Source organism: Pseudopipra pipra, chromosome 16, assembly GCF_036250125.1.
Source record: "Pseudopipra pipra isolate bDixPip1 chromosome 16, bDixPip1.hap1, whole genome shotgun sequence".
In the NCBI taxonomy this organism is placed as follows: domain Eukaryota; kingdom Metazoa; phylum Chordata; class Aves; order Passeriformes; family Pipridae; genus Pseudopipra; species Pseudopipra pipra.
In genome coordinates, this window is record NC_087564.1 from 14569473 (window position 1) to 14595915 (window position 26443).

Here is a 26443-nt window from a genome sequence, read left to right on the forward strand (position 1 = left end):
GCCCTTCCTTCCTAGAATAGCACATCCACGGAGATCAAAGCAGGTAAAAAGGGCCTTCCCCTGTGTGCCACTTGCTGAGACTGGAGTACATTAAAATTCATGGCACAGAAACGCTTTGTTCTAAAATGAGAATTCTACTCCTAGCTCCAAGAAAAGAAACCCGAGAGGGGACTGGAGAAGAGGGGAAGGAGCCGGGTGACTCCAAAGGATTTACCTCTGCAGGCTCTTGGCCTCTCACCTGCCTGCACAGCAGCTTGCTGAGGACAGGAGACCGAGGTGTGACGTTGGGGGGAAGGACCTTCCAGCGGTGCCGGCCCTCGTGGCTGGGGGAGCAGACAGACAGCTGGAGGGACTCCACTGGGACCCTCAGGGAGGAACACGTGCCCACGGGCTGGGAGCGGATGGAGGTGATGGATCCTGGGACAGAGAGAGAGAGAGAAGGAGAGTAGTCACTGCTTGGGTGGGAGATGGAAAGGTTTGAGGCAGAACCGGGGCCCACAGGCTGCAGGAGGGAAAAGGAAAAGCCTGCTGGGCCTGGCTGAAATCCCAAACCTCAGCATAAGCCTTGGGCAGTGCCAGGATTAAAAACCAGGTGCCCCTTGTCCTGTCTCCTGCTTTGAACACTCAGGGATGGCAGGAGGTTACACACTGAGGAGTCTCTGCCATTCCACAGCATTCCATGACTTCTCTGGGAGCAGACACCCCTGGCAGGCACAGGGCAGCTTTCCCATTCACCACAGCCCAACCATCACCACCACCAGCCCACGAGGCACAGCCTGGCTGAACACGGGCTGATCAGCAACTTGGAACCTGCTCCAAGTGCTCTGACAATCCCTGAGCTCATGTAGCAGGCTGGAATCACTCTCTTCCTGAAGGCCCCCAGTCCCCTGGCTGGGTCTGAAGGCAATCCCTCCTCCCCAGCCCCTTTGTGGTGCTGCTTTACTGCATTTCTGTGCTGTTTGAAAGATCTCTTGCTTTTCTGTTCTTTTGGCTGCAGGATTTATTGTCCTCATTAGCCTGAAACCCAACGTTTGTTCCCCCATTGCTGCTCCATGTTAAAAACACAGTTATCCATCACTTCAAGAGATCTCACCCAGAGGTCGAGAAACTTGAACCTCTGACAGAAAACATCCAGACACATTTCAGTTGCATTTCACAGAGAGATTTGTTGTTGAGGAGAAAGAAAAGTTAGTGTTTAATCATTTTTCTTTTGGAGCTTTTCTCCAGAACTCCACAGAAGGAGCAGAGCAACGAAATTCCCACCCCACTTCTCCCTCATTCTTTTTTGGTCTCCCCTACACCCAGAATTTCAGGCTGAGCCTGTGCTGTTCATCTGCTACTCTAGGCTTTATAAAATGCTTTTTATGATGCAGAAAAACTGTGTCATAAAATCTGTCACAAACATGGCCATAAAATCCAAACCCTATGTTCTCCTCCCTGTCCTCAGTTGGAATTTCCTCCTGTTGGAAGCTTTCCATCGAGCTCTCATACAGGAAACCCAAACCCCCTCTAAACTGCAGGCTCAGGAACACCAAAGATCTCTGGAGTTGGATATTTTTTTCTCTTGTTTTTCTAGGAAACCAGGAAACTGTATCTAAACCCAAAATATCACAAGATCTGGTCATCTCACAGTATTTTCACTGTGTGGTCAGTGGAGTACTGGGAGATGATGAGATCCTGAACTGACCTGGGAAACTCATGGTAGCACAAACACTAATGGGAGTCTCCATGGGCTCAGTTTTACTTGTACATAATTTATGGGACTACGACTTGAAGAAGAATTTGGGCAGCTCAGGAGCAGCACAGCTTGGGGCGATGCTGGTTGGAAGCATCCACCACCAGGTGAAAAGTCATATCCCTGTCCTGTCCCTCGCTCAAGTGCTCTTGGAGAGAAATTTGGGAAACATCACAGAATTCCTGGTCACTTCTACCCACCCCTGCCAACTCTGCAGCAGTTTCATACAGGTATAAATCCTGCTTTACACCCACTCCAGAGACGAAAACCAGCCCCAGGAGCCCAGCCATGAAACTCAACCTCTGTTTTCTTTCCTTAGCAAAGAATTTGCAGGTGAAATAATAATAAATACCGAGCAGAGAACATGAACTGGTGCTCAGAGAGTTTGAACAAATAGAGAGTTGTTTCACCCAAGGAAATCAGAGCAGGGTCTGCAAACCCCCCACTCATCCATCTGAGCAGTTCTTGCCTTTCAAACCGCGCCGGATCAAAGGAACTGGGGCTGCTAAAAGTTCTTGGGAGCCACTCCAGGAGCACATGTGCTTTTAGGGAGGCAGATATTGAGTTTCATATCGATTTCCCTTTCAAACCAGCTCACACAACAAAAGAGATGGAGAGGCATTTTCAGGGAAATGCACTTGGATGCAGTGTGGGTAGGCGTCCCCTCAAGGGCTCTGTGCAGCCCTTGCTTCCTGGGTGGTGGGGGCTCTCCATCACATTCATTAGGAAGCACTGGAGAGTGGCTTCTAATCCTTACACTAATCCCAAATAAACTTCTGCAGCTCTGAACTTGATGTAGGGTCTTAAAAGACACTGCCCTGAGGCTGCAGAGTGCTTGGAACAATGGATGTGAGGAGCTCTGGCCGGAAGCAATTCCGACTCTGGCTTTTATTCGGGTTGATGTTATTGATCCTTGGGCTGATCACTTCAGGAGGAATGTGCAGCTTGTTCCCTTTTCCTGGCTAACAGCCTGTCCTCTGTGCCTCAGGCACTGTTTGGGAGCCCCACTTCTCCCCAAACACCCCACCCACCAGCTTTCTCCTGGGAAAATATAGGGATGTGATGAAAACATGGAATTATGGGAAACCACCCTCCTGCTGATTGTCACCAAATCAAAGCAAGCCCTGCTCAGGCCACCTTCAGCACGGGCTGGTTGCTCCCTATATAACCATCATGTGTACCTGCTGCCCCATGGCTGGAACCATGGAATCATTTAGGTTGGGAAAGACCACTGAGTCCAACAATTAACCCAGCACTGCCATGTTACCACTAAACCATGTCCCCAGGTGCCACATCCGCGTGGTTTTTGAACACTCCCAGGGATGGTGACTCCACCACTGCCCTGGGCAGACTGTTCCAATGCCTGACCATGCTTTTGGTGAAGAAATTTTCCCTAATATCCAACCTAAACCTCCCCTGGTACAACCTGAGGCCATTTCCTCTCATCCTGTCCCCTGTTCCCTGGGAGCAGAGCCCGACTCCCCTGGCTTCCCCCTCCTGTCAGGGAGTTGTAGAGAGTAGGAAGGTCCCTCCCTGAGCCTCCTTTTCTCCAGGCTGAGCCCCCTCAGCTCCCTCAGCTGATCCTGGTGCTCCTTCCCCAGCTCTGCTGCCTTCCATGAACACGCTCCAGCCTCTCAATGTCTTTCCTCTGAGAAGCTCATAACCAGACACAGGATTTGAGCTGTGCCCAGCACACCTCATCCCTTCCCTCGTCCTGGTTTTGTCTAGGAAGGGAAGAGAAATCTCCACAAGCAGTACCTCTTTGGGCTTTGCAGGGATAGGTTTCCATCTCCACCTCGTGAAGGGGGAAAGGGGCTTTTGCTGGCATCACGGGCCGGAACATGTAGCTGTCGTTGGGCAGGGAATGCATCCGGGACACGGAGATCTTGCGGACTGTCAGCAGGTTCTGGGACTCCTGGGGCCTCAGGGAGGCTGAGCTGCCCTGCAAGGACACAGAGAAACAGGGTCATCTACACTGAGCTCCTTCCCATCTGCTTTGTGGTTCAAAACCTCCTGCAAGGTGTTCCCCTTGACCAGCAGGACACCACAGGTACACCGTGCTGAGAGGAGAGCTCAGGCTGTGGCTGTGGTCAAGTGAGGCATCAGTGACCCTCCACTAAGTCGACTCTTGGACACCACAGAGAACAAGCAAAGTCCATCCATTAAACAGATGAGAAAACCAGTGCTTATCACACTGTTCTGCTCTGATACTCCCAGGAATGCCCTTGGTCCTACCTGGGGGTGATGTCCTTCTCCTCAAAGCTCTGGGACAGAGGGGCCAAACCAGCTTCTGGAAATTCTTGTGTTATCTCCCCAAACCACATACACACAGGCAGACATTTAAACACACACATCGACACCACTGCAAACCCCGTGGCTTCCCTCCTATGGCGTGGAGCATTTTGGGCACCACTGACCCCCAGAGGAGGCAGGGGGAAGGAGAAGACACTGTGGCAGTGAGTTATGGGAGTGTGGAGCCTGTTTGGGGGTAGCAAAGGCATTTTTCTTCGTTTGCTGTCGCTGTGAAATGGGTCTGGTTGGAAGTGCTTGGACAGGGCACCTCACAAACCTGAAATCTGAGCCCTCACTGCCTCTCCCGGGCACTTTGTCACCTCAGGCACCTTCCAGCAAATCCATCCTGGGGTCTTAGGGAGCTTTGGGGACCCAAAAGATGCCCCTGTGGTGCCGATGGAGAAGCTGTGAGAGGTGATGCCATGACTTGGCCAAGTGCTGGGGGAGCTGGAGCCCCTGGAGCAGGACCTGCAGCCTGGCTCCCTGCCCCTAGTTCTGGTCCTAGACACATTCCCCTCACAATTAACCACGTTATCTAAAATACAACTAATCACTCTGGTTTTCCTTTAATGTCAGCCTCCCAGTGACTGATTGAAAACATTTTCCCAGCTGCATGTCTTAAATTAAATGTATTTTGCTTTGCTCTGCTGGGCTGTTTTCCCTCTCTGCCAGCAAAACCTGTCCCTGAGATCCCTCAGGCTTGGAGGTCACCAAGGATCTGGTTAAATCAGTTTTTTTTTCCCATATATTTCTGGTTAAAAAATTTCTTTCCTCAGCTCCCTAAAGACACACCTCCCAAGATGAATTACTCAGTGCTTTTACCCTGTTGAGCTTGGCTGGGAAGCCGAGGGGGACCAGCAGGAGGGATTTACAGGTAGCTGGCACCCAGCACTGCCCGTGGCTGTGCCCAGGAGCCCTCAGGGTGCAAGCCAGGTCTCTGAGCTGATGAATTAATGCATCAGCAGCGTGGCTGTGCCAGTTGGCCCCTGGCCATCACAGCTAATAAGCTCCATCAGCACAGCAACACCTGAGCTGGAGGCAGGCGGGTGGTTGTTAACACCCCACAGCCACACAGAGAACAAAAGGTCTTGCTCCACTTTCTCAGCAGTTTAACAGAAGGATCAGAGGATTTGGCTATTAAAGCTCAGTTTGTCTTTGCAGGATCTTGTATGGACGGGACAAATGAACAGAAACCTCTTCTTGACATCAACCACCTCAATTTTTAAGGTTTCAGCTGTTGAGGCCTGATTAGGGACGTGGGCGAATTTCAAATGGCTGCAAGGCCACTGAAGCAAGTCCTTGAAATATGAAACGTGGGCTGGAGGCTCGTTGGCTCCCAGCTGGTGAGCTGCTCTTGACAGCCTGATTCCATACCCTGGAAATCAGGAGGGGATCTGGGCATTGGTTCAAGGGGCAATAGGGAGGGACTGAGCAAAGGGGCTACAGCCCTTCTGGTCTGTTGGGGGATCTCCCAGAGCATCTCCTGAACCCACAGCTCTGGGGATTGCTGGAAGCCTGACCTGTTGAGCTCCTTCTGCCTCTGTTCCCTCAACACTGTATCACAAACAGGTTCTTATTGGAACAACAATAAAATCAAATTTGATGGTGTTTTCACCACAAAAAAAAAAAGGCTCTACCTGCAGCTCTCAGTTTAATGTTTGAAGACACACTGCTCACACATCACACTGCACACCACATGTGACACTTCTTTTAGGGCTAAAAAGAGGATTTCATTCCTATCCCACACGTGGCTGCCGGCAGAGTCCTCTGGGATGTGGTGTCTTCCCAGCACGAAGGACAGAGGCTGGAAAGGACAGTTGTGGCTGTGAAGCAACAGTTTTGGGACAATTCTGACACCACCAGCAGCTGCACAGCACCAAAGCACCACGTCACAACGCAGAAGCAACAGTGTGACATCATTCACCTCAGCCTGGTGGCCTGGGCTTTTGTGGGAAGGTGGCAGGACATGGTGGGAAACAGAGCAGGAGGACGGGAATTCCATGCTGGGAGTCTCTGCCCCCTCCAGCGTGTCTGAGTCTGGGATGGCTAAAGACACACTCTCACAGCTCAGCACCTCCTTCAAATTGGGGAGATAAAAAGCATCAGTGGCACAGCAAGGCTGGGTCTAAACACTTAAAACACGTTTGCCCCGTGGCATTTCCTAATTGTCCTGTTCATCCAGAGCAGGAAGGAAGGGGAAAAGCACAGGTGGGCTGCAAAAAACTGTCAGAAACACAGAGCATCTCACAACACCTTCCAGTGCAGCTCACAGGGAGCACAGGAGAGACTGCCCAGGACAGCCTGGGTGTCCCAGATCATGGAATCACAACTCCTGGAATGGTCTGGGTTGGAAGGGACCTTCAAGACCACGCAGTCCCACTCCCTGCCATGGGCAGGGACACCTTCCACTACACCAGGTTGGTCCAAGCCCCATCCAACTTGGCCTTGGACACTTCTAGGGATGGGGCAGAGATGAGAGTGAGGGAATTCCCACAGCCCCACTGCAGTGCCTCTGCCTCACTGCTGTGCAGGGAAGGGAATCCTCACCTGAATTCCAACACCACCACCTGCAAGGGGAAATGTGTGGCCAGGTCCCTGCTCACGCTGTTCCCCTCATTGCCTCTCCCTGCAGAGCTTCTGGGGTTGAAAGGAGGCTCTGCAGGGCTCCTGGTGTGCTTGGGAGGTATTGGAAGATGAGGAAAACCCTAAGAGGATGGACTCAGTTTGCAATCCCAGCCTGTGTGAAAGGATGTGCCCTCTCTTCCCGAAGTGAGAAAAGCAACCTGGCTGTTTCTCGTGTATTTTTCCTGCAGAAATGTTTATCAGGAACAACATTCAAATAGTGAATTCCCCATTGCTGTGTAACCAAATTTCTTCTTCCTTGCCTTAATAGAGTCTGATAGATTTTACAAAAATCTAATTTCATGTAATTTAATCTCACCCCCCCACTGATTTCACGGTAGATTTATTTGTGATCATGGTGACAAAGGAATTCCATGTTCACTCTTAATCATATGCTGCTGACATGGGATGAAGCAATTACCTCATGCCTCTCCTTCCCCTCTTGGATTTCTGATTGCACTGTTTTCCTACAGGACTAACAGGAATGGGAGAGCAGGTAGTGTCTGGAAAATCAACCCAGGAACTTCCAGCTTCTTGCTGAGGGGCTCTGACAATTCCCAGGGTCCAAGTCAGCCATGCCCCAAGCAGAGCACGGGCCAGTGGGAAGCTGCAGTTTTTTACCAGTGCCCTCCTGACCTCCTCTGGAAATCTCAAAGTGGGATTAAAAAGAACCCAAGGAGTATATCTGAGTCCATGTGAAGGGAATTTATCCCATGCCTTGCTGTATTTGTCAGGGCTGACAGTGCCAGCATTCCCAGGGCTTTAGGAGATTCCTCCCTGGTCCTGCTGCCCATCCTAAAGGACAGGGAGTGGCTGGGAGAGCAGGACAGGGACCTGTGGCTGTTATGGTTCTGGACTTAAAATTCACAACCTTGGAACGAACTGGAAGTGGCAAGAGATGGACTTTCAACCCTCCCCAGGAACAACGGCCAGGACAGCGTTTCCAGCAGCTTCCCCCTCAGGGAGCCCTTGGGAGATGTCTCAGGACATGGGGCTGGTGGTGACACCCCGAGGGACCAGCAGAGCTGCTGCCCTCCCACGCTGTCCTGTCCCTTTGGCTCTGTGTCACCTGGGATCTGACTGCCTGGTGACCATCCCCTCCCTGCCCCGAGCACAGGAGCTTTCTGGGAGCTCTTACCAGGGCTTGGTGCTTCACCTGCACCGCTGCCTTCACGCCCTCCTGAGCCCTGCAGGGCGCCCGGCCCGCGGGGGCCACGGCACCGCCCCTGCTCCCGCCCGGGGCCGAGGTGCTCGTCCCTCTGGACATCTCCAGCTCGATCTCAGCATCCATCTCAGCATCCTCCTTGGCCTCCTTGTTGCTCTCCTCCAGGTGCTTCATCAGCACGGCCACCACCACGTTGACCAGGACGAACTGCGCGATGAGGACGAAGGTGACGAAGTAGACGGGGGAGATGACGGGCAGGTAACTGAGGCAGTGCTTGTCCTCCCGAGTGCATTCCCGGAGAGTGTCCTGCAGCAGGGGGGAAAAGGGGAGGGATTAACAAGGGCTGGGGCTCTGCTCAGGCTCCAAACACAGAAACATCCAATTAACGTGCCCTGGACACAAAGGCTCGCAGGTACAACTAAAATGGATAGAAAACATGAATTACATCATCTACAAAGAGGGGGATCATGTTGGCCAGAGAGGTTGTGGACTCCCCATCCCTGGAAGTGTTCAAGGCCTGGTTGGATGGGGCTTGGAGCAACCTGGTCTAGTGGAAGGTGTCCCTGCCCATGGCAGGGGGTGGAACCGAATGAGCTTTAAGATCCTTTCCAACCCAAATCATTCTGGGACTCTATGATACATCCCAAAGGCACAGGACACAGAACACAAGGTTACCTCTCTCAGTCACAAGGACTGGTATAATTTTCCTGAAATACTAGATGAAGGAATGAAGTTTCAGGCTGAGGACAAATCACCACCTGAAAATACACTTGGCTTTGAAATCAGGAAGTTTAATTTGGAGGTTTTAAGAGGAAACCTTTTTGTTTTCACATAAAATCTGTTTGAAATCTTTATGTACCTACAGAGAGAAGAAAGAGCCCAGACACACCTTCATGATGCCATTCCAGTTGTCCCCCGTGGACACCCTGAAGAGGGTGAGGAAGGCCATGCCGAAGTTGGTGAAGGTGGCGTGGCGGCTCAGACCCTCACAGGGATTTTCTTCGCTGCAATCTGCAGGACAGAGAAGCAAAACCACGTCAGTGAGCCACGTCTGGCTTACCCAGAGCAGCCCCCCAAACCTGGTGGTGGGACCCTGGGCTGTGTCCCACTGACAGGTGGCATCGGGGAGTGGTGATCTCGTGGTGGAATGAGATGAGCTTTAAGGTCCCTTCCAACCCAAACCACTCTGTGATCTCTCGGATCCTCTTTATGGGCAGAGCCAACACAAAGAGACCTGAAAGGAGGTGGAAGCAAGCAGAATTCCTGGGCTGTCTCAACAAATCCTGCTCTACAGCATCCTTTGTCTGTTTTCCTCTTGATTATGTCCTTGTCTTGATGATTTTTTACAGGGTACATCTACCATGAGGGATAATTCACTGAGATAAAGTGGAGCAATTTGACATTTTCCCCCCGAGAATTAATATCCTAATGAATGCAAATTGAACAGACGAAATATCCCTCTTCCCATAAAACACAGGCTTGTTAAATATTCATCAGGTCAGGCAGCAATGTCTCTTGCTTGGGCATTTCACTCTTAGGTAATTATCTGGAGATAAATTGGAAGGAAAAACAAAAAAAAACACCCCACAAATGACCAGCCCTGGGGAAGTGAGTGCTGATGGTGCCTGTGGCTGACATGGGCTCGCAGTGAGCAGGAAAAAGGAGTGAACTATTTCCCAGTTACATTCCCAGCTTGCTGCCCCAGAGCAGGCCCCAGGCTATGATCCTGGGGCTGGCATTGCCAGTGGATGTGTGGAAAACCAACCAGGATTCAGAGCAGCAGAAGGTGCCTCTGTGAACAAGCCGTTTTTCACCTTTGTGACAGAACAAATACATCCATATATCTAGATATGTAATATAAACCCACAGTATTTCACTTGGGGTGGAGGCAGAATTAATTTTTTTTTCCCCCACAGAATTTGCTGGAGACTGAAAAATAATTTGTTTTTGGTTGAAAGAATTATTCTGTTTTCAGGCACTTGCAGTCTGAGCAGAGGGCTGGACTCATAAAGGGGATTAATGACAGCCATAAACCCTCTGTGCAGGAAGGGCCCTTCTGGTGCTCCTGAAGCCCTAATTGGGATGGAAGTGTGGAGGAGGCAGACACAGCTCCTTCCAACAGCATCTTTAGGGCAGGGACTGCTCTGCCCTGGCTTTGCTGGCTGTGTGTTTGCTCTCTGCCTCCACCTGGTTTTAGTGATGGACACATTCCTGACCAGCTCCACTATCCTCCAGCTGGAGGAATAACTGGACAACCAGGAACTCCCTGATTTCTGTAGAAAGGGGAAGGTGATGCTGAGAACAATGGACAGACAAGCCCTGGGCAGCTGGAAAAGCAATGTCAGCCAAGTGCAGGGAGCTCATGGGGTGTGTGGTGGAAGCTCTGAGGAGGGGCATGTTTGTGGTGGCATCTCTCCAGCACCACTCTGACCGCCATCCAGCTTTGCAGACTCATGTTCTGCCTTCAGTAGCAAACTTCCATCTTTGTGAACATATATTTAAACAGTAAATAGTTCCTGTCCAGCCAAGGGTGGTGTTGGACAAGTCTCTAAATGTGTGTTTGTGCACATTAGGCAGGTTCTGTGTTACATCCTCATGTGTCACCTGCGACCCTGAGATCAAGAGAGAACTTTCATCCTCAGAACATGAGCTGTGAAAGCTGAGGAAGGCCCAGGAATGAGAGAGAGAGGAAACAGTGAGATACCAAATAAACATCGACCGGATGAAACGAAGGGCGTCGGGCTCATCACTCACCGAGCTTGCCAAACAATTCCACTCCCAGGGCAGCATAGATAAAAAACAGGAGCATAAAAAGTAGGCCAAGGTTCCCTACCTACACAAGGAGAAAGCAGAACAAGGGTCAGGCAAGTCGAGGTCATGAATTAAATCACTCCATCACATTTTAAACACAAGCAAAGGAGGGACGGGTGGCCAGAGGCAAATCAACCCCTGCCCTGGCTTCCAACACCCTGGTCCCCTCTCACAGTTCTGCTTTAATGGACCCAGAGAGCTCCTCTGTGGCTGGGAATGAGCAGATACTCCATGTGCAAAGCAGTCTCTGGTGCCTCTCCATCACCCTCCACTCACGTGGAATTTGGCCACTCTCAGGGGCACTTCCCTACTGAGGGGTAGTTTGTGACCTGGTGCCTTGAATTTCAAGGGTCTTCCCCTTCTGTTTGGGAGTCTGAGCATGCAGACAGTGACAATAACAAGCCACCAGAGGAACTGCCTGGTTTCCAAAGGTTCCACTGGCCTGGAGGACTTTCAGCAAAGGAACATGTGCTCCAAGGGAGAGGTGAAGCTCTCCGAGGTTTCCCCTTTACAAACATTTCTCAACAACAACTTCCTGAATTTTAGCTTTCAGTGTCTCCAAGGAAAAGCCTTATTCCATACACCAACACTGAAATGCAGGCACCTGGCAGTTCTAGGTGCTGCTGGAGGTGTTAATGAGCACTGCAAGGTGACTGAAGGGGGGTGAGAGAAGTGAAATGATGCTAAAAGGTTCTTAACACCAGTGGCATTACAGTTATCCACACTGGAGTCCATCACCAAACGGGATCCAAGACTTGAAAACATCTCCAAGAGCACATTTTTTTTGTGATTCAGGCAGAGAACATGAAGGGCAGAGTAACCTGACCTGCTACAACCTGCAAGTAACTCTGCTCACATTTATCTCTCCTGCCACTTTAATTGCTTGTGTCTATCAGCTCTGACAGAGACAAAGTGATCGAGTTCTCCAACCACACGTGGCCATCACAAGCATCATTTATCCCTAAATAACAGTGAACTGGGTGGTGATCCAGGTAGTCAGGCAGAGGGATTCCTGATCTCCAAGGTCTCTTCCAGTGAACTCCCAATTTGAGAGTTTTCTTCTCTGAGGTGGCACAGCCATGGTGGTGTTGGGGATTTTAACCACACTCTTTAATTTCATCAGAAAGGTTATCAGTGTGATAACTGTTATCACAAAATTAACTCATGAAAGGTTTTTTTTTTTGTGTTAAAGAAATGGGAGTTGTCAAATCACCCAGTGGAGACTGTAATTGCTGTAAACCCTAAACTGGCTACTCCATGCAGAGCTCTGCAATTCCACTAACATTATTACCATCCTCCAGGGAATAACAGAGATAGAACAGGGATGTGGATGGCCGGGTTGGATTATTTCATCTGCCTGTACTGTCTTCTGGAATAATGTTTCCTAACTTGTGTCTGCTGGACCTGATGGTTTGGGAGACATTAGAAGGCAGCCTGCAAAGTGACTGCAAATGAGAAAACACAAGAAAACAGGCACATGCACAAATACACACACACACACACACACACACACACACACACACACACACTGCCAGGGAGGCAAATGAGCAAATAATTAAAGGGAAGGAGAATAAAAGTGATAAACAAGCCTTGTAAGTCAAGGGTATATTAAAGCCCTGCAGAAGAGGGTTTTGGATTTTGCTCAAAGCAGCCTGAATATTTTACTGCTATTTTAATGCCTAATAAATCAGCCTTCAAACTTATGGCATTGATGAAATTCCAAAGAATTTAGACTAACAACAAAGTTCTTACCAGGTTATCAGTCAAAACCATCATCTGGCTTTCAACATGCAAAGGATGTTATGAGCTGACATTTGCTCATAAACAATTTGCTACTTTCTAGTGGGCATTAGCAAAAGATTCTGTATTTATGATGGTGACTAATTGCATCACTGAGCCAACGTGGCTCATAACAAGTCCTTCAAAGGCCACAAAGTCCCATAACAGAGTCCTTCAAGGCATCACAGGCAGAGCTTAAAAATGCTGAAAGAGCCCTGTTTGCTGCTGTGGGGTTTGCTGAGCCCTGAGAGCAGACACGGGGCAGCTCCAAAGCTCAGCTCGTGCCCGGGATCTCTTGGGAAGTGCCTCAATATCTGGCTCTGATTTGGAAACGTGGCCATGTGAGAGAGATGTGGGACAGAGCAGCAATGGAAAGGTCCTGGGGTGGGTTGATGGGACCACCTTCCCTGATAAACTCCATCCAACAGCCAGAGCTGCTCCCCATCCTGCTGCCATGACCAGCCCCTGCATCCACGTGTGCAGGCAGCTGGAGGATCCAGAGGCTGGAAAGAGCAGCCCACAGGCACCTGATGCTCCAGAGCAGAACAGCTCAGCTCCTGCTCAGGTGCTTCAGCAAAGCCCCTCGGGCTGTTTGTGGAGCTCCTGGAGCAGGACAAGGCAGGGCTGGATTGAATATTTTGGCAGTGCTTGCCCATGGCTCTCTGCCCATGTACCAGGGTAAAGGGGATAAAGGAAAGGGGAGAGGAAAAGGGAAAAGGAAAGTCCTCTTCAGTCCATGGCCTCCCCCAAGGCCTGAGCACAGAGAAGGACCCAAGGCTTGTTCCCAGGGATGGGCTGAGGTGGAGGCAGCAGGTCAGGCAGGGAGGGAAGGGAAGGCAGAGGGAAGGCAGACTGAGAATGTCTGTGACCTTGAGTGAGTCATTCTTCTCCTGCAACTCCACGCCCTCATCTGTAAGTCCCTCAGGGATAGGTGATTAGTGTCTTCAAAGTGCTCAGAGATCTACTGAGATCAGCCAAGGAAAAGATGGGGCATGAATCATGTTGCTGGAAGGAATGGGAGGGGGCAGGAGCACAGCAGCCAAAGGCTGGGATGCCTGGGCTGGACTCTCCATCAGGAACAGAAATCCAGCTCTGGTCAGAAGCCTCCACTCTGGCAGCCAGTGACCCAGGCAGGCTCTGAGAGGTGGTTCTGCTCCAGCAGCACTGAACAGGTCAGCTCTGGTTATCCATCCAACTCCCCCTGACTTGAGCTGGGCACAGAAAGCTCCAGATATTCCCTTTTTCTGGCAGCCAGGGGCTATCCATCACTTCCTGGGGCTCCAGCACTGAGGAAGGCCAGGAACTGAAGGGAGTGAAGCAGAGATGAAGAACATCTTGGAGATGTTTCTGGTGTCCTGAAGTACCTCAGAGAAGCCACAAGAGATGGAGATGCTGGTGAGCATCTTGTGATTCCTCCTGGACCTTCATTTCCTGGAATCCTGGCTGGCAGAGCTGTCTGTGTGCCTGGGACAGAGGGATGCTGTGGGCAGAGTCCTCCATCCCACCCAGAGGAGCAGGGAGGGCCTCTATGAGGAGCTGCCACCCTTCCCTGCCATTAAAAGGCCAGGAACAGCTTTCCTTTTCCCAAGGAAAGGGACTTTCCACACACCCAGCTGGCCTCTGCTCTCCCTGCTCTGGGAGAGGCACTGATGGAGTAAATGTCTCCTCTGGTCCCAGTCTTGCAATGCCTGGGTAAAGTCAGTTCCTCCTGTGTCTCTTCCAGCTCTGACATCCATTATTCCTCCATCACACCCTGGCATTCCAGTTGTTGATGCAGGCAGTGCACACAGCTCCCTGGAATGCCTGTCAAGAGCAATTTCTCACAAAACTAAGCCCCTGCCAAACCTTTCCAAGGACACGAGTCCTCCTCATCTTCCTTCCATCCCCCTCCAGCCAAAGCAATAATCCTGGCAGTGGGAAAGCTCAGGCTAATTTGTGCACTAAACCCCAGAGAAAATGGACATATTTGCTAGAAAAACAGAGGCCATCTGTGAGAATTCCAGGATTAGTAGGAAGGGCCAGACAGACAACCTTGGAGGCTGAAATGGTGTCACTGGTGAAACCACAGGCCACCAGCTGACCTGACCAAGCTGTGTGTCCACTCAGGCCCACAGTGCCAGGAGCCAGCAGGATGGTGCTTTCTGTGCCTCAGGATTTCTGCTTCGCTGCTCTAATCCCTCAGGCTGCAGCACAGCCCCCACACACCCATCTTCCAAAATCCACCTCAGCCTGGTCAGACATTCCCGTTCTTGCTCTCTGAGTTCACATCACTGGGGGTTTTCAGTGTCTGGCAAGAGCAGATCATTCCTTTTGTCCCCCAACTGCTTCGAGACAACGCCAGAAAAACCTCCTCAGGAGCTGACACTGAGATCAGCACAGGAATTACAGCACCAAAAGGAGATAAAGTCCTGGACAGGAGCAAACTACAGATCCTGCCCTTCAGGGCACTGATAGAATAAGGAGTTATTCCCTCTTTCCTTGGCAGAGAGTGCACCCAGGGGGAGATCCAAGCTCTGAAGACAAAGAGGAGGTGTATTGTACAGCCTGCACTTAATAATTGTGCCACCCATGGATCAAAGGAGAAAAGAGAAGGAAAAAGAGCCCAGATCTTTTGATAGGCAAGTTCCACCTCTTGCTGTTGTTGGCCCTGCAGAGGAAGGTGGGAATTGGACTGGATTCCCTTTTTCCTCTCCATCAGAAGAGCTCTGGCAGCTCAACAGTGACTGCAGGGTTTCTTGGTGGCAGTTGATGCTGGAAGTGCTGTGTGGGGGATTCACTGACACCAGGAGCAAAACACCAGATTCCAAATCTGACAGCAGGTCAGGCTACAGAGAGGGTGAGCTGGGCTTTGGAAAGCAGGGAATGGGAAAAGGACTAAAGGGCCACCATCAAACAGGAGTCTCACAGAACAGACTTTTCTTACAAAACCACCAGATGTACAAGCAAGGAAACACTCAGCTGATGGATGAGTGGTGTAATTCATTATTGAGTCTTAATGGGGCCAGAGCTCATAAAGAAGAGGAAAACACTTGAAACAGGTCTTGAAAACCTGCTTCATATTTAAAGGAGTTCAGTGCTCTTCTGTTTGCCAGACTGCAAGAGATTATTTTATCTATCATTGCTCCACAAAGAAGCGCTAGAAGAAAAAAGCAAAATGACATCCAGTGACCAAATAAACTTGGCTAATTCACACTAAAAACACCAGATATTTTTAGCAGAAAGAGTAAACAAGAATGTATTTCATTAATAGGGCATGGCTGATTCCCTAACACTTTGCATCCTTAAAAAAAAGAACCAGGTGGCTTTTTTTTTTTTTTTGCTGGGACTAAGAGGACATGGAGAAGGTGGGCAGAGGAGGTGCCATTTTCAGATCCCTCCCTGACCATTTTTTCTGTCTCTCTGGCTTCTCCTCATTTTTTTTCCTCTACTCCATCTCATTTTTTTCAGAGATGAGGTGGAGAAGGTCTCTGATCTGGTGGACGTGAGGTTACCAGACAAGGAAGGTGCAGCAGGGGAGGAAAACTTTGAAAAGAGCAGCTCAAGGCTTAGTCTGAAGTTCCAGAAGAGACTGAGCCTGTGACAGCCTCAATCTGGGATCAAAATGCTGCATTCCCCCAAATCTGGGGACAGTTGGTTCTCCAAGTGCTACTCAAACTGTATCTACTGCTGAATAAAAACCAAAGCTGATGAAAATCACCCAAAAGGAAATAAGTGTTCTGCACTGACAATGCCTTGTCATCGTCAGCCCATAAATGGACACCACACAAAGAATTTCCCCCCAAACCTTAATGAATAAACACGAAATTAGCTTTTTTTGTCACTTAGAAGCCACATTCAACGAGGATTTTCCAGCTGTGGTTTCAGGCTGCTAAATTAATTAGGGTAGGAACTCTTGCCCTGCCTTGGAAATGAAAGCTGCAGCTTTGTGAAGAGTGATTGTTGTTGGAGAGGTCACCCCAAACTTCCCTTCTCATTTTCTCAACTTCACTGGAGGCCAAACTGCCATTTTTATCTGCATGAGATCTGCTTGGAATATCCCTGGGGTTTTCCCTTTAATAGAGACCTTGGTTGGAATGTAAACTGCAAGAACACCCCAAAGAAACCAAAAGCCTGGCCTGCAGCCACCCTATTGTTTGAGGGGCAGAGAAACCAAGGAGGGAGAGAAAACATGATCTGCAATCACAATGCTTTTTGAAAGAAAGAAATCAAATAATCTCTTGAAATGCCAAGCCAGGGGCCAGGTTGGGAAATCCCTGCTTTAGTCTCAGCCAAAATCCTTCACTGCAAAGGAAATCTGAATACCAAAGGGCAAACGTCTCAGATTAGAAACATCTTCATGGCAGTGATGAAAAGTAAAGCAAATGGGTCTTTCCAAGAAAAAAGAAATTCCCCTTGTTTTCCAGTTCACTTTGAATAGATCAGGGGCTGCTTTGTACTCAGTAACTAAGTCACAGGGGTTTATTTGGGTGATTACATGGAGTGGTTCTACTGATTCTCCTGTGGCCACTCATCCTCTGGAAGAGATGCCAACACAGTGTCTGCTCTTGGCCAAGCCTGCTGTTCCCAGGGAATTCCTCTGCAGACAGATCCAGCTCATCCACATGTGGCTGCCCACCACCTCTCCCAGTCCATCCCAGGACACACAGAATGGATTGGTCCCACTCCTAAAGCTCCTTCCAGCAGCTCAGCTGTGGGATGTTCTGGAAGGGTTGAAGACTAAGGACTTGTCTGAGCATGTCTGTGCATCCTCAAAGTGCTGCTGCTGAATTGCCAGGTCAGAGAAGAAGGTGACAGGGTTCTGGCACCTCATTTGGGACCCAGTTCTGGGTAAAGCCTGGCACTAAATGTTTCTAGCACTGTCTGCTGGGATACTGCAGCCTGGTGATACAGGAAATTAGAATGTGCAGCTGAATCTAAAAAGCTCAGACCATCAACCAGAACACAGCCTAAAGAGGACAAGATTTAAAAAAACAAAGGAACCCTAAACTTCTCAGAATTCTTCTGATGGAGGACTGCAAGTCAGAAAAAAGCTTCTTTCATTCTTTTCTCAGATAAATAGGTCCATAAAAATGTGCTCTCCAGGAACTGAACAGCTGAAGGATCCTATCGAATGTTCAGACTGGCAGCATCGTTGTTCCTCTTGCAGCTCAGGAGAATGTAGTGATTTGAGACCCCACTCCAAGCTTTTAACACCCAGAAACATCTCTCAAATTTGCTTTTTAGAGGCTGCAGCTCCTCTGGCAACAGTGTCCATAAACATGGTTGTTCCTGCCTCACAAAACTGCTGAGCTGGAAGCTCCCACTGCTTTCACCAGCATCTCTGTCTGTCCTTGTGTTTCCTGAACTTCACAGTGAAATCTGTGGTTTATAAGAGCTTTGACTTCCAAAGAGCTCTGACTTAAAAGAGCTCTGACTCTGTTAACTCTTCCATCACTCTGGTTCTCCCAGCTAACACACACCACGTGAGCAGGACGTGCCATGAAAAACTCTGCTACCAAGGCTCAGACAAAGCTGATCATCTCCCCAGGTGGCTTCTAGTGGCCACCAAATGGTGGCACAGAGCTGTCCCCAGGCCCACAAGGGGAACACACCAGGCATGGATGAAGTCTGGGGGCTTACCTGGGGAAGGGCTTGTACCACCGTGTCCAGCAGAGCTCTCATCCCTGTGGCCATTTTCAGCAGCTTCAGCACTGAAATGAGAAGCAAATCCTGGTCAGCAGGGCTGGGGAATATTGCAAGCAAAATCCATCCAGGAAATCCAGGTTCAGATCCTTTAGGGAGGGTTTCCATCTCTCTTACATCTGTTCATACACGTGGGAAATTCGCTGCATCCTGGCAGGGCCCACAGAGCAGCTGAACATGCTGAGCACTTCCCACTCCAATTAATGTTAATATCAGTAAAAACAGAGTTGGGGCTGTTCACCTGGAGAAGAGAAGGCTCCAGGGAGACCTTAGAGTCCCTTCCAGTGCCTAAAGGGACTCCAAGAGAGCTGGAGGGGGACTTTGGACAAGGGCATGGAGTGACAGGACAAGGGGGAATGACTTCCCACTGACACAGGGCAGGGTTAGATGGGATTCTGGGAAGAAATCCTTCCCTGTGAGGGTGGGGAGGCCCTGGCACAGGTTATTCAGAGAAGCTGTGGCTGTCCCATCCCTGGAAGTGTTCCAGGCCAGATTGGATGAGGCTTGGAGCAACCTGGGCTAGTGGAAGGTGTCCCTGCCCATGGCAGGGGGTGGGATTGGATGATCTTTAAGGTCCCTCCCAACCCAAACCATTCTGGGATTCCATGAAAACAGACCCAAAGCCACAAGTACTCCAGTGTGCCCAGGCAGGAAAATGGGAGAGTGATGGGGAGAGAATTCCCCAGTGCAGGGCATCATCTCCAGCTCTCAGTGCCACCACGTCCCTCTCTTGTCTGGGTCGGTGATCCCAGGTTTCAGAGCCTTATCTAAGATGCCACTGGAAAAACTGTTCTCTGGTTGACATGGAACCAGCAGGACTGGAAGGACAAATGGCCAAACCATTCCCTGAGGTGCCTGGAGGGATGGCTGAGGGCCTGGAGCAGGACACACCTCTGGCTATCCTGAGCACCCGCATGATGCGGATGATGGTGGGGTTGATGGGCAGAGCAGCGTTCATCTCGATCTCCTCCAGGGTGATTCCCACAATGGACAGCAGAACTATGGCCAAATCCAGCTGATTCCACCTGCAGAGACAGGAAGGGCAAAAAAATTAAAATCACACATGGATTGTATGTCAAAACCAGGCTCAAGCAGCTCCCAAATGCTTCTCCTCTCTCCCATCTGGGCCCAGGATCCTCTGTGTGGTACAAAAGCAGCTCCCTGCAGCTGGCACAGACACCCTGTGAGCCACAAGCTCTGGGAAGTGATGGAAGCTGACTGGGAAGTGTCCCTGCCTGCCCCCAGGCTAGAGGGACCCATGATGTGATGCAATACAGCTGCTCCCACGTTGTCACCTGTCCCTTGAATTATCCCACTTGAGTATCTTCCTTGATTTATGGCCTAACACTTGTAAAGGGCCTTTCACACCAGCACTGGGAGGGCAGCAAGAGGTGAAGAAACTGCATGTCCTGCACAATTTCATCACTAACATTGCTCAGAGCAGCTCCCAGCCACTCAAGTCAGGATAAATGAAGCAGACAAGCTGATCTTGTGGAAAAGTGTCCAGTCTTACCCTCCTCCCCAGCAGGTCCCCAAACCATGACATGCTCTCACACACATTCACTTCTGGCTCAGTGGAATGCAGAATGAAACCTGTAGGTCTCTGCAGCTGGGCTCTGAGGGCAGAGGGGCTGAACACAATGAGCTCTGTCTGTGCCAAAAGGCTTTACAAAGCCAGCAGTCATCAAAGGACTTGTTTCGGGGGGACTCTGTGTCCTTAGATTGCCAAAACTACTCTTTGGAGGGCTGGATTGATGCCAACAGGTTGTTTCTGACCTCTAAGCTGACCTGGTGGAAATGGAGGCACCTGGAGGAAAGGATGCATCTAGAATTGTGTGAGATTTCTGGAATTCCTCCTGCAGTTCTTAGAATTTTTAGTCCCTACACCATGAAGTTTGCACCCATAGCGAGACAGCCCTTGGCTCTTCCCTGCACTCAGCAGGCACTCAGTGTACATTTACCCAGCATCTGGCTCTGAAAGTGGGTCAGTTCAGCTCTGAATCCCAAATGCACAGGAGTTTAAAATACTCTCACCTGTCCTTAAAGAACCTTCGGAAACCAAACGCCACCAACTTCAGAAGGGCCTCGAACACAAAAACGATGGTGAACACGTAGTTGCAGTACTTGAGGGCTTCATCCAAGGACTGAAAAGAGAGACCCCAGTTAGACCAGCCCAGTTATCCTTTCCTAAACCCCCCCAGAGGAATTGGCAGGGACAAGGGTGACATAGGAACAGAGATAAAAGAAATAAAGTCATAAGAGCTTGCAGAGCTCTCTAAATCACACAGCAAAACTCAAATAAAGGATTAAACACTGATTCAGACAAAAACCTCAAAAGCACTGAGTTGGCCTAAAACTGTCAAGTTCAACTTCAGTGCACAACTTGTTCAGTTTGGGGCAGACACAAAAATTTCACTCCTTCCCCACCTACTGAAGTTTATTTCTGAACTGCCCAGCCTTGGGCAGAATAAAGGACTTGATGGATCATCTCTTGATTCCAGCATGGCAACCCCTGGGACAAAGGCTTTGCTTCAAAAGCTCAGAAAAATAAATAACATTGGAGGTGGATTAAATCTTGCCTTCTTGAAAAATGTTACATCTCTAGAGCTGGGCAAAGCGTGTCCATATTTGGTGCAACGTTCACGCTCTCCGTGGAGCTGCTTCGGAAGTCAGGAATCCACAGTGTTTATACTCCAGGATGATGAGTGTTTATAACGGATTTCATTGGAGCTACAGGCCAACAATAGCAAAAGAATCTTGCTGGGACCTTAAAATAGACAGTTGCAGAGTAAAACAGCTCTTTGGGTGGGGAGGGATTGGGGGAGAGGAGGGAGGGAGGGGAATTTAGCTCAATATAATGTAGGGCTTTGTAATTTCAATAAGAAAATGATAATTATGAACATCCAAACAGACAGAATTGGGAACAAACGCAATATCTACGATGGTTTGCAGTTGGATTTACAACACTGCGTTATGTGAACATAAACCAAGCATAAATAAGACCTAATCTGGATAAATAACATTTACATGTGAAACAGAGGCTGTTCTGCAAAGGAATTATGGGGCAGAGCAGCACACAGGCAGCTGGGGTAAAATACACACCTTCCCCTCTGGCTCAGCATCCAGAGGGAATTTGCAGGTTACCTGGCAGACCATGGAATACTGGAAAAGTAAACACTGAGCCCCACAATATGATGGGAGATTAATATATGGACAGGCTGTATGATCTATGCCAAAGGTTTGCTTGGGAAATGATGACTTCAGGATCCATAAGGGTTGTACTCACGAGTTGGTTTATTCTAAATTCATTGAGGAAAAGAAACGTTGCTCTGCACCCAATAACTTCAAGTTTATATTTCTTAGTGGAATGTCCTAAAAATGTGGACTGTTTTACAGTCTGAGGGTCAGTCACATCCAGGATCAGGGGAGGAAATATTTGGATTGTCTTTTCCTAGTAAAAGTTTAGTTCCCTCTCCACTAGCCTCATCCTCTGTTGTTGGGTTTTTTTTTAATCAAAAGCAGGGAAATGAAGGTTTTGGCCAAGGTAAGTGACTCCCAAATGCTAGAGCTGGCCTGGAGTTGGATTGATCGCCATGCTGAGGCTTTCAGAGAACAGGGAATGGTCCCAGGGAAGGAGGGCCACTGGTCCATGGTATCCCAAGGGAAGAGCATCCTCTGCTCCCCACCCTGCTGGGTTTCCCAGGTGCCAGGCTGCTGGGCAGCTCTCACCTTTGGCTGGTTGTAGTGCTCCATGGACATGGTGATGACGTTGACCCCGATGATGAAGGTGATGAACAGGTCGAGGTAGTGGCTGGTGCAGAGGCTGTGGATGTATTTCCGTGCCGGGGAATAGTCGGCGTAGTAAGGCCTGCGCTGGGCTTCTGCAGGGAGAGGGAGAGGCACGGGATGAGCCAGGCCCTGGTGACCTCAGCTGCTGCCTGAGGGTCACCTCATGCATACCTGCATCCAGGGAAAAGCCTGTGAAGAACTGAGTCAAGAAATCCATGTGGAATGGCCGAGTGATTCTGCCCTCGAGGGCCTCGGCGGGTTATCGGGACGAGCCAAACCTCTCGCGCCGGCTCGAGGCACCTCCATGGCTTTGCCAACCTTCTCCCTCCCAAGCACTCCCTGTCCTCGCTGCTCTGCCTCAGGCTCGAGGAAAACCTCCTCCAGGAACAGGGCACAAAGCAGGCAGGGTGAGGAGTGGGATGGAAACGAGACCCAACGCCAAGAGAGAAGCTCCCAAAGCTTCCGACCCGGCTAAGCCTCAGCTCTGGGTCAGAGCCGGGCTTAGGGCTGGGCTCATCGGGCTGGGCTTGGCATCTCCCCCAGTGCCACTGGTGTCAGGCATGTTCCACGTGGGAGAAGAACATGAGCTGAGCTCAGCTGCTGGGACAGGAGGTTTTTTTGGGGGAGTTTGGAGGGAACAGAGCGAGGCCTGTGCAGGGCACATGCTGAGGGTTAGTAGCACACAGGAGACACCAGCAGCCACGGAGAGGGTGCTCAGCACTGGGCTCTGCAAGGACAATCAGCACAAGCTCCTCTGGAAATATAAATGTCAGTTCATAGTCATAAAATACATCATGAACCAATATATATACACACACATATATATATATATAAAACCAGGGCCTGGCTGCATCTAAAACCCTTTTTAGATTCAGGTTAAATATTCATTCAGGCTGTGACCACATGAATTTTCTATCTCTGCCTCTGGTCATGACTCCTCCTTTTTTTCTCTTAGAAATAGGGAAATTTCTGCACGTGATCCAAGTTCCTGGGGCTGTTCCAAGGAGAGTGTCTGGACCCTGGGACTGGGCTTACTTACCCTGGGATTTACTGTGTGTGCCTCTCTTAAATGAGACTGTGACCACAGAGATGGCTGTGGGCACGCAGATGGAGTCAAATTCTTTTCAAATTTAAGAAATGTAAATATTCAGAGTTTACATAAGGCCAGGGCAGCATAACTGCAGATTTTGCAAGTGGAAAAAGACACGTTAGGTCATACCAAGCAGGAACAGGATTGCTGTTAACAGAGAGGGGGTTTTGCAAATATGTCAGCAAATTAAGCTTTAAATGCATGAGCAGCTCAAAAAAAGAAATTGCTTTACCTTAAAAATAAGGAGGGAAATGAGTTCAGGAGTACTCAGTGCTCCCTAAAATACATCTTCCACTCCTCTCATCCTGCTAATATCTTTCAGATGACTCTTTAAAATGTGTGTGTGGGGGTTTGGTGGTGCAGCTGATGCCAGATTAGAGTCCAAACCCCTGAAATTAATTGGATAAAGGGAAACAGAATCTGTTGCTCTCTTTCAACTACAGCTTTTTTTTCCTGGTAGTTAAAAGTACAGTGGAGGCATTCGAAAAACATTTCCTTCTGACCAGGGTCAGCAAGACTTCTTTTTATTTTTAAGGGGTGTGGAAAAACAAGATGAAACAGAGTTGGTTTTGAATACATTTCTCTGTTGCTTTCATGTGCCTTAATCCTACGAGTCATCTTGGGCTGGTAGGGCTGTCTTTGCTACTGAGCTCAGCGTGTCTAAAAAATAATAATAAAAACATTGCAGGCTGATATTTATTTAAGCCTGTACAATGTGCTTTCATGTGTAGTCAGGATTACAACATACTTTTTTTTCTTTTTTCTTTTTTAAGGAAATGTCTTCTTGGGAATGCAAATAATCAGCTCATTGGGAGGTCTGAGAATACCCCTAATAGTTAAAGGTAATATTAGGGGACTATTTATTGATGACTAATGGTTGATTAATGGATCTTAGAAGAACATTAGCAGGGATGGGTTGGTAGCACATAAGGAAAACAGGTTGCAGGTGACTGTAACTCCCTTCTAACCTGCCCAAATGCAGCCACTGATTCACTGTGCAGCAAAATATCAGGTGTTTATTATAATTTATAAACTACTTATATAAGGATAATCACAAGAAGACATTTTCCACTGTAAAGCTGCTGAACAGAAAACCTTCTAAGCTGCCTGTCAGCAACACAACTCATTCTTTATGTGGGCTGGAGATAAAACAACTAAGGAGGAACCACCCAGCCATAAAGGTGGGTGTGTTTTACAGCCCAGAGGTGTCTCAGAGGTCTCTCTCTCAGCACAGGCTTTGCCTGGTCAACTCTCTGCTCAGAAAACTTTAACTGGACACGGGATGAGGAGCTCTGGGAAATGCCTTTAGGACACACACGACCTGAAGCCAAGGTTAACACACGGAAAAGAAACTTCTCCAGGGGAGACACGCACAGGGACAGTGTGGGATCAAGGTGACAATAAAAACACATGCACAGTGCCATGCTCAGGGCAGGAACCCATGCAATGTCCATTAGAGGAGATGCTGCTCATGCCAGGCTGGGGGAAGAGCCGGGATGTGCCGGAGGGACACGGCAGCGGCAGCTCCCGGCAGTGCCGGTGTTGGATCAGTAGATTCCAGGATGGCAGAGGGGTTGCAGCAGGGTGGAAGCAGGGACAGAGCAGCCACAGCAGCTTCACTGCAGCTCTGACCCCTCCAGGCAGGAGGGAGGCTGCATTGCAGAGCTCCAAGGCCCCAGCTCTGGTCATTCCCAATCCCTTTAGGACAAGTTTTAGCTCAGCCAACAGCAAAGCAAGTGGCTCTGGCCTTCTCTCAGTTCACACACATTTTAACTCTGAGAATATACCACCTTAAACTCCCCAGTTTGGGTGTGAAGTGTTCACTGCTCCAACAGCCTGTTCTGGCAGAGACCTGGGCTCTGCAGGAGAACTGGGTGAGGGGGACCGTGGACCATGGGGATGTGGGCACAGCAAATGGGGGGGACCTAATCCATCATTAATTGCAGGAGGCAAAACCCAACCTGTGCCTTGGCTTCTCCAGGGAAATGGTTTTTGGGATGAGACTCCCACCAGCCAACTAGCAGACTCCTGTCACCACAGAATCATGGAATGGTTTGGCTTGGAAGGGAACTTAAAGCCCATCCAGTCCCACCCCCTGCCATGGGCAGGGACACCTTCCACTAGCCCAGGTTGCTCCAAGCCCCATCCAGCCTGGCCTTGGACACTTCCAGGGATTCAGGGGCAGCCACAGCTTCTCTGGGCAACCTGTGCCAGGGCCTCTCCACCCTCCCAGGGAAGGATTTCTTCCCAATGTCTCATCTAAACCTCTCACTTTGGAGCCATCACCCCTTGTCCTGTCACCCTGTGCTCTGTAAATAGTCCCTCTCCACCAAACACAGACAAGCTTCCCTTCAGCTGGTGGTCTGAACTGGTGAAAATGCAGGAGGGAAAGGAGAAACCATTAAACCCACGAAAAGAAAAGCAAACCACAGCCCTTTCTCGCCCCTAATTCTAGATGTTGGCTAATGCTTGAACCTCACCTCCCTGCAGAGTATTTAAACTTCTTTGCTTGTGATTGTGCTGACATGAAAATTAATGAAGCACCGTCTCCCGGCTTAAAAGCATTTTGGTTGGCTTTATAATTGCCAGCTACAGCTCCTCCATTACAATCCTCTGCATGAAACATTAGAAAGCCCTAATGGGTTTATCCAGGCTTGGCACAGAGCAGCTCCTTACCTGCAGCTGCCTGGAAAAATAAAGGAGATGGTTTGATAATTCCCTAGCTGGAAACACTAAACACTCGGATATACAGTGCCCAAAATTTTAGTTACAGCTCGAATGTTTCTGCTGGATACACACAGAGGGTTGTGGCACTGAGAGGATGCATTAACTTAAATACTCTCTGTGCTGCCTGAGATTGTTCCCCTCTAGAGAAGGGTTTACAGTCAGTGCTTTGAGAGGCATCTCTGCTGGGTCTTAAAACTAGCCTTTCCCTTCCACAATTCCCAGACACAGCTCTGCTGGGAATTGCCTCAGAGGAACACATCTGAGGCCACAAGAAATTGGGAAAAAGCTCTTCTTTTTCAGAGCTCTCAGGTTTTGGGGTCTTCCCAGGGACCAGTGACACCATGACATCACTGCAAGGCACTCCCTGGTCCCCAGCTGGAGCCTGTGATTCTGTGATTTCCAGCTTTTCCAGCATAATTTACCCTGCTTTCATCACCCAGTGTCACCCAGACCCCTTTCCAGCCTTTGAAGCCCAGAGCTGACCTGACACATCTGCTGCCTTCCCAGCAGACACAGGACACTTGGATTTGGCCCCATATCCTGAAGGCAGAGGAGATCAAGCTGATCCACGTGTTTTTAATCAAAAACTTCAATCTGGGGAGGCTGGTTTGGGTCTGTGTCTTCTGAGAACCTCATTAAAAGGTTGGGAGCAGCAGGATTGTTGAATTCCACTACCCTTATCCCTTATCAGGAAAATATTCTGGTTTATCTTGAATTTTTCTCTTCACATAAAAAAGTTCACTGTGCAGTT

At 49.4% G+C, this 26443-nt stretch overlaps 1 protein-coding gene across 5 annotated transcripts in view; it reads right to left on the minus strand.

The window, feature by feature from the left end:
* Positions 1-26443, minus strand: part of CACNA1H (calcium voltage-gated channel subunit alpha1 H) — a 115457-nt gene that overhangs the window by 3425 nt on the left and 85589 nt on the right. For 2 of the 5 annotated variants that reach the window (XM_064673347.1, XM_064673346.1), the window contains exons 24-33: positions 21816-21967; positions 20121-20230; positions 18978-19111; positions 18024-18094; positions 10569-10647; positions 8704-8825; positions 7788-8120; positions 5952-6104; positions 3494-3677; positions 215-417 (exon numbers count right to left, since the gene is read on the minus strand). In XM_064673347.1, coding sequence (XP_064529417.1) covers positions 215-417; positions 3494-3677; positions 5952-6104; positions 7788-8120; positions 8704-8825; positions 10569-10647; positions 18024-18094; positions 18978-19111; positions 20121-20230; positions 21816-21967 — 1541 coding nt within the window. The remainder of the gene's footprint in view (positions 1-214; positions 418-3493; positions 3678-5951; positions 6105-7787; positions 8121-8703; positions 8826-10568; positions 10648-18023; positions 18095-18977; positions 19112-20120; positions 20231-21815; positions 21968-26443) is intronic. The other 3 variants (XM_064673348.1, XM_064673350.1, XM_064673349.1) reach the window with 3 other exon arrangements.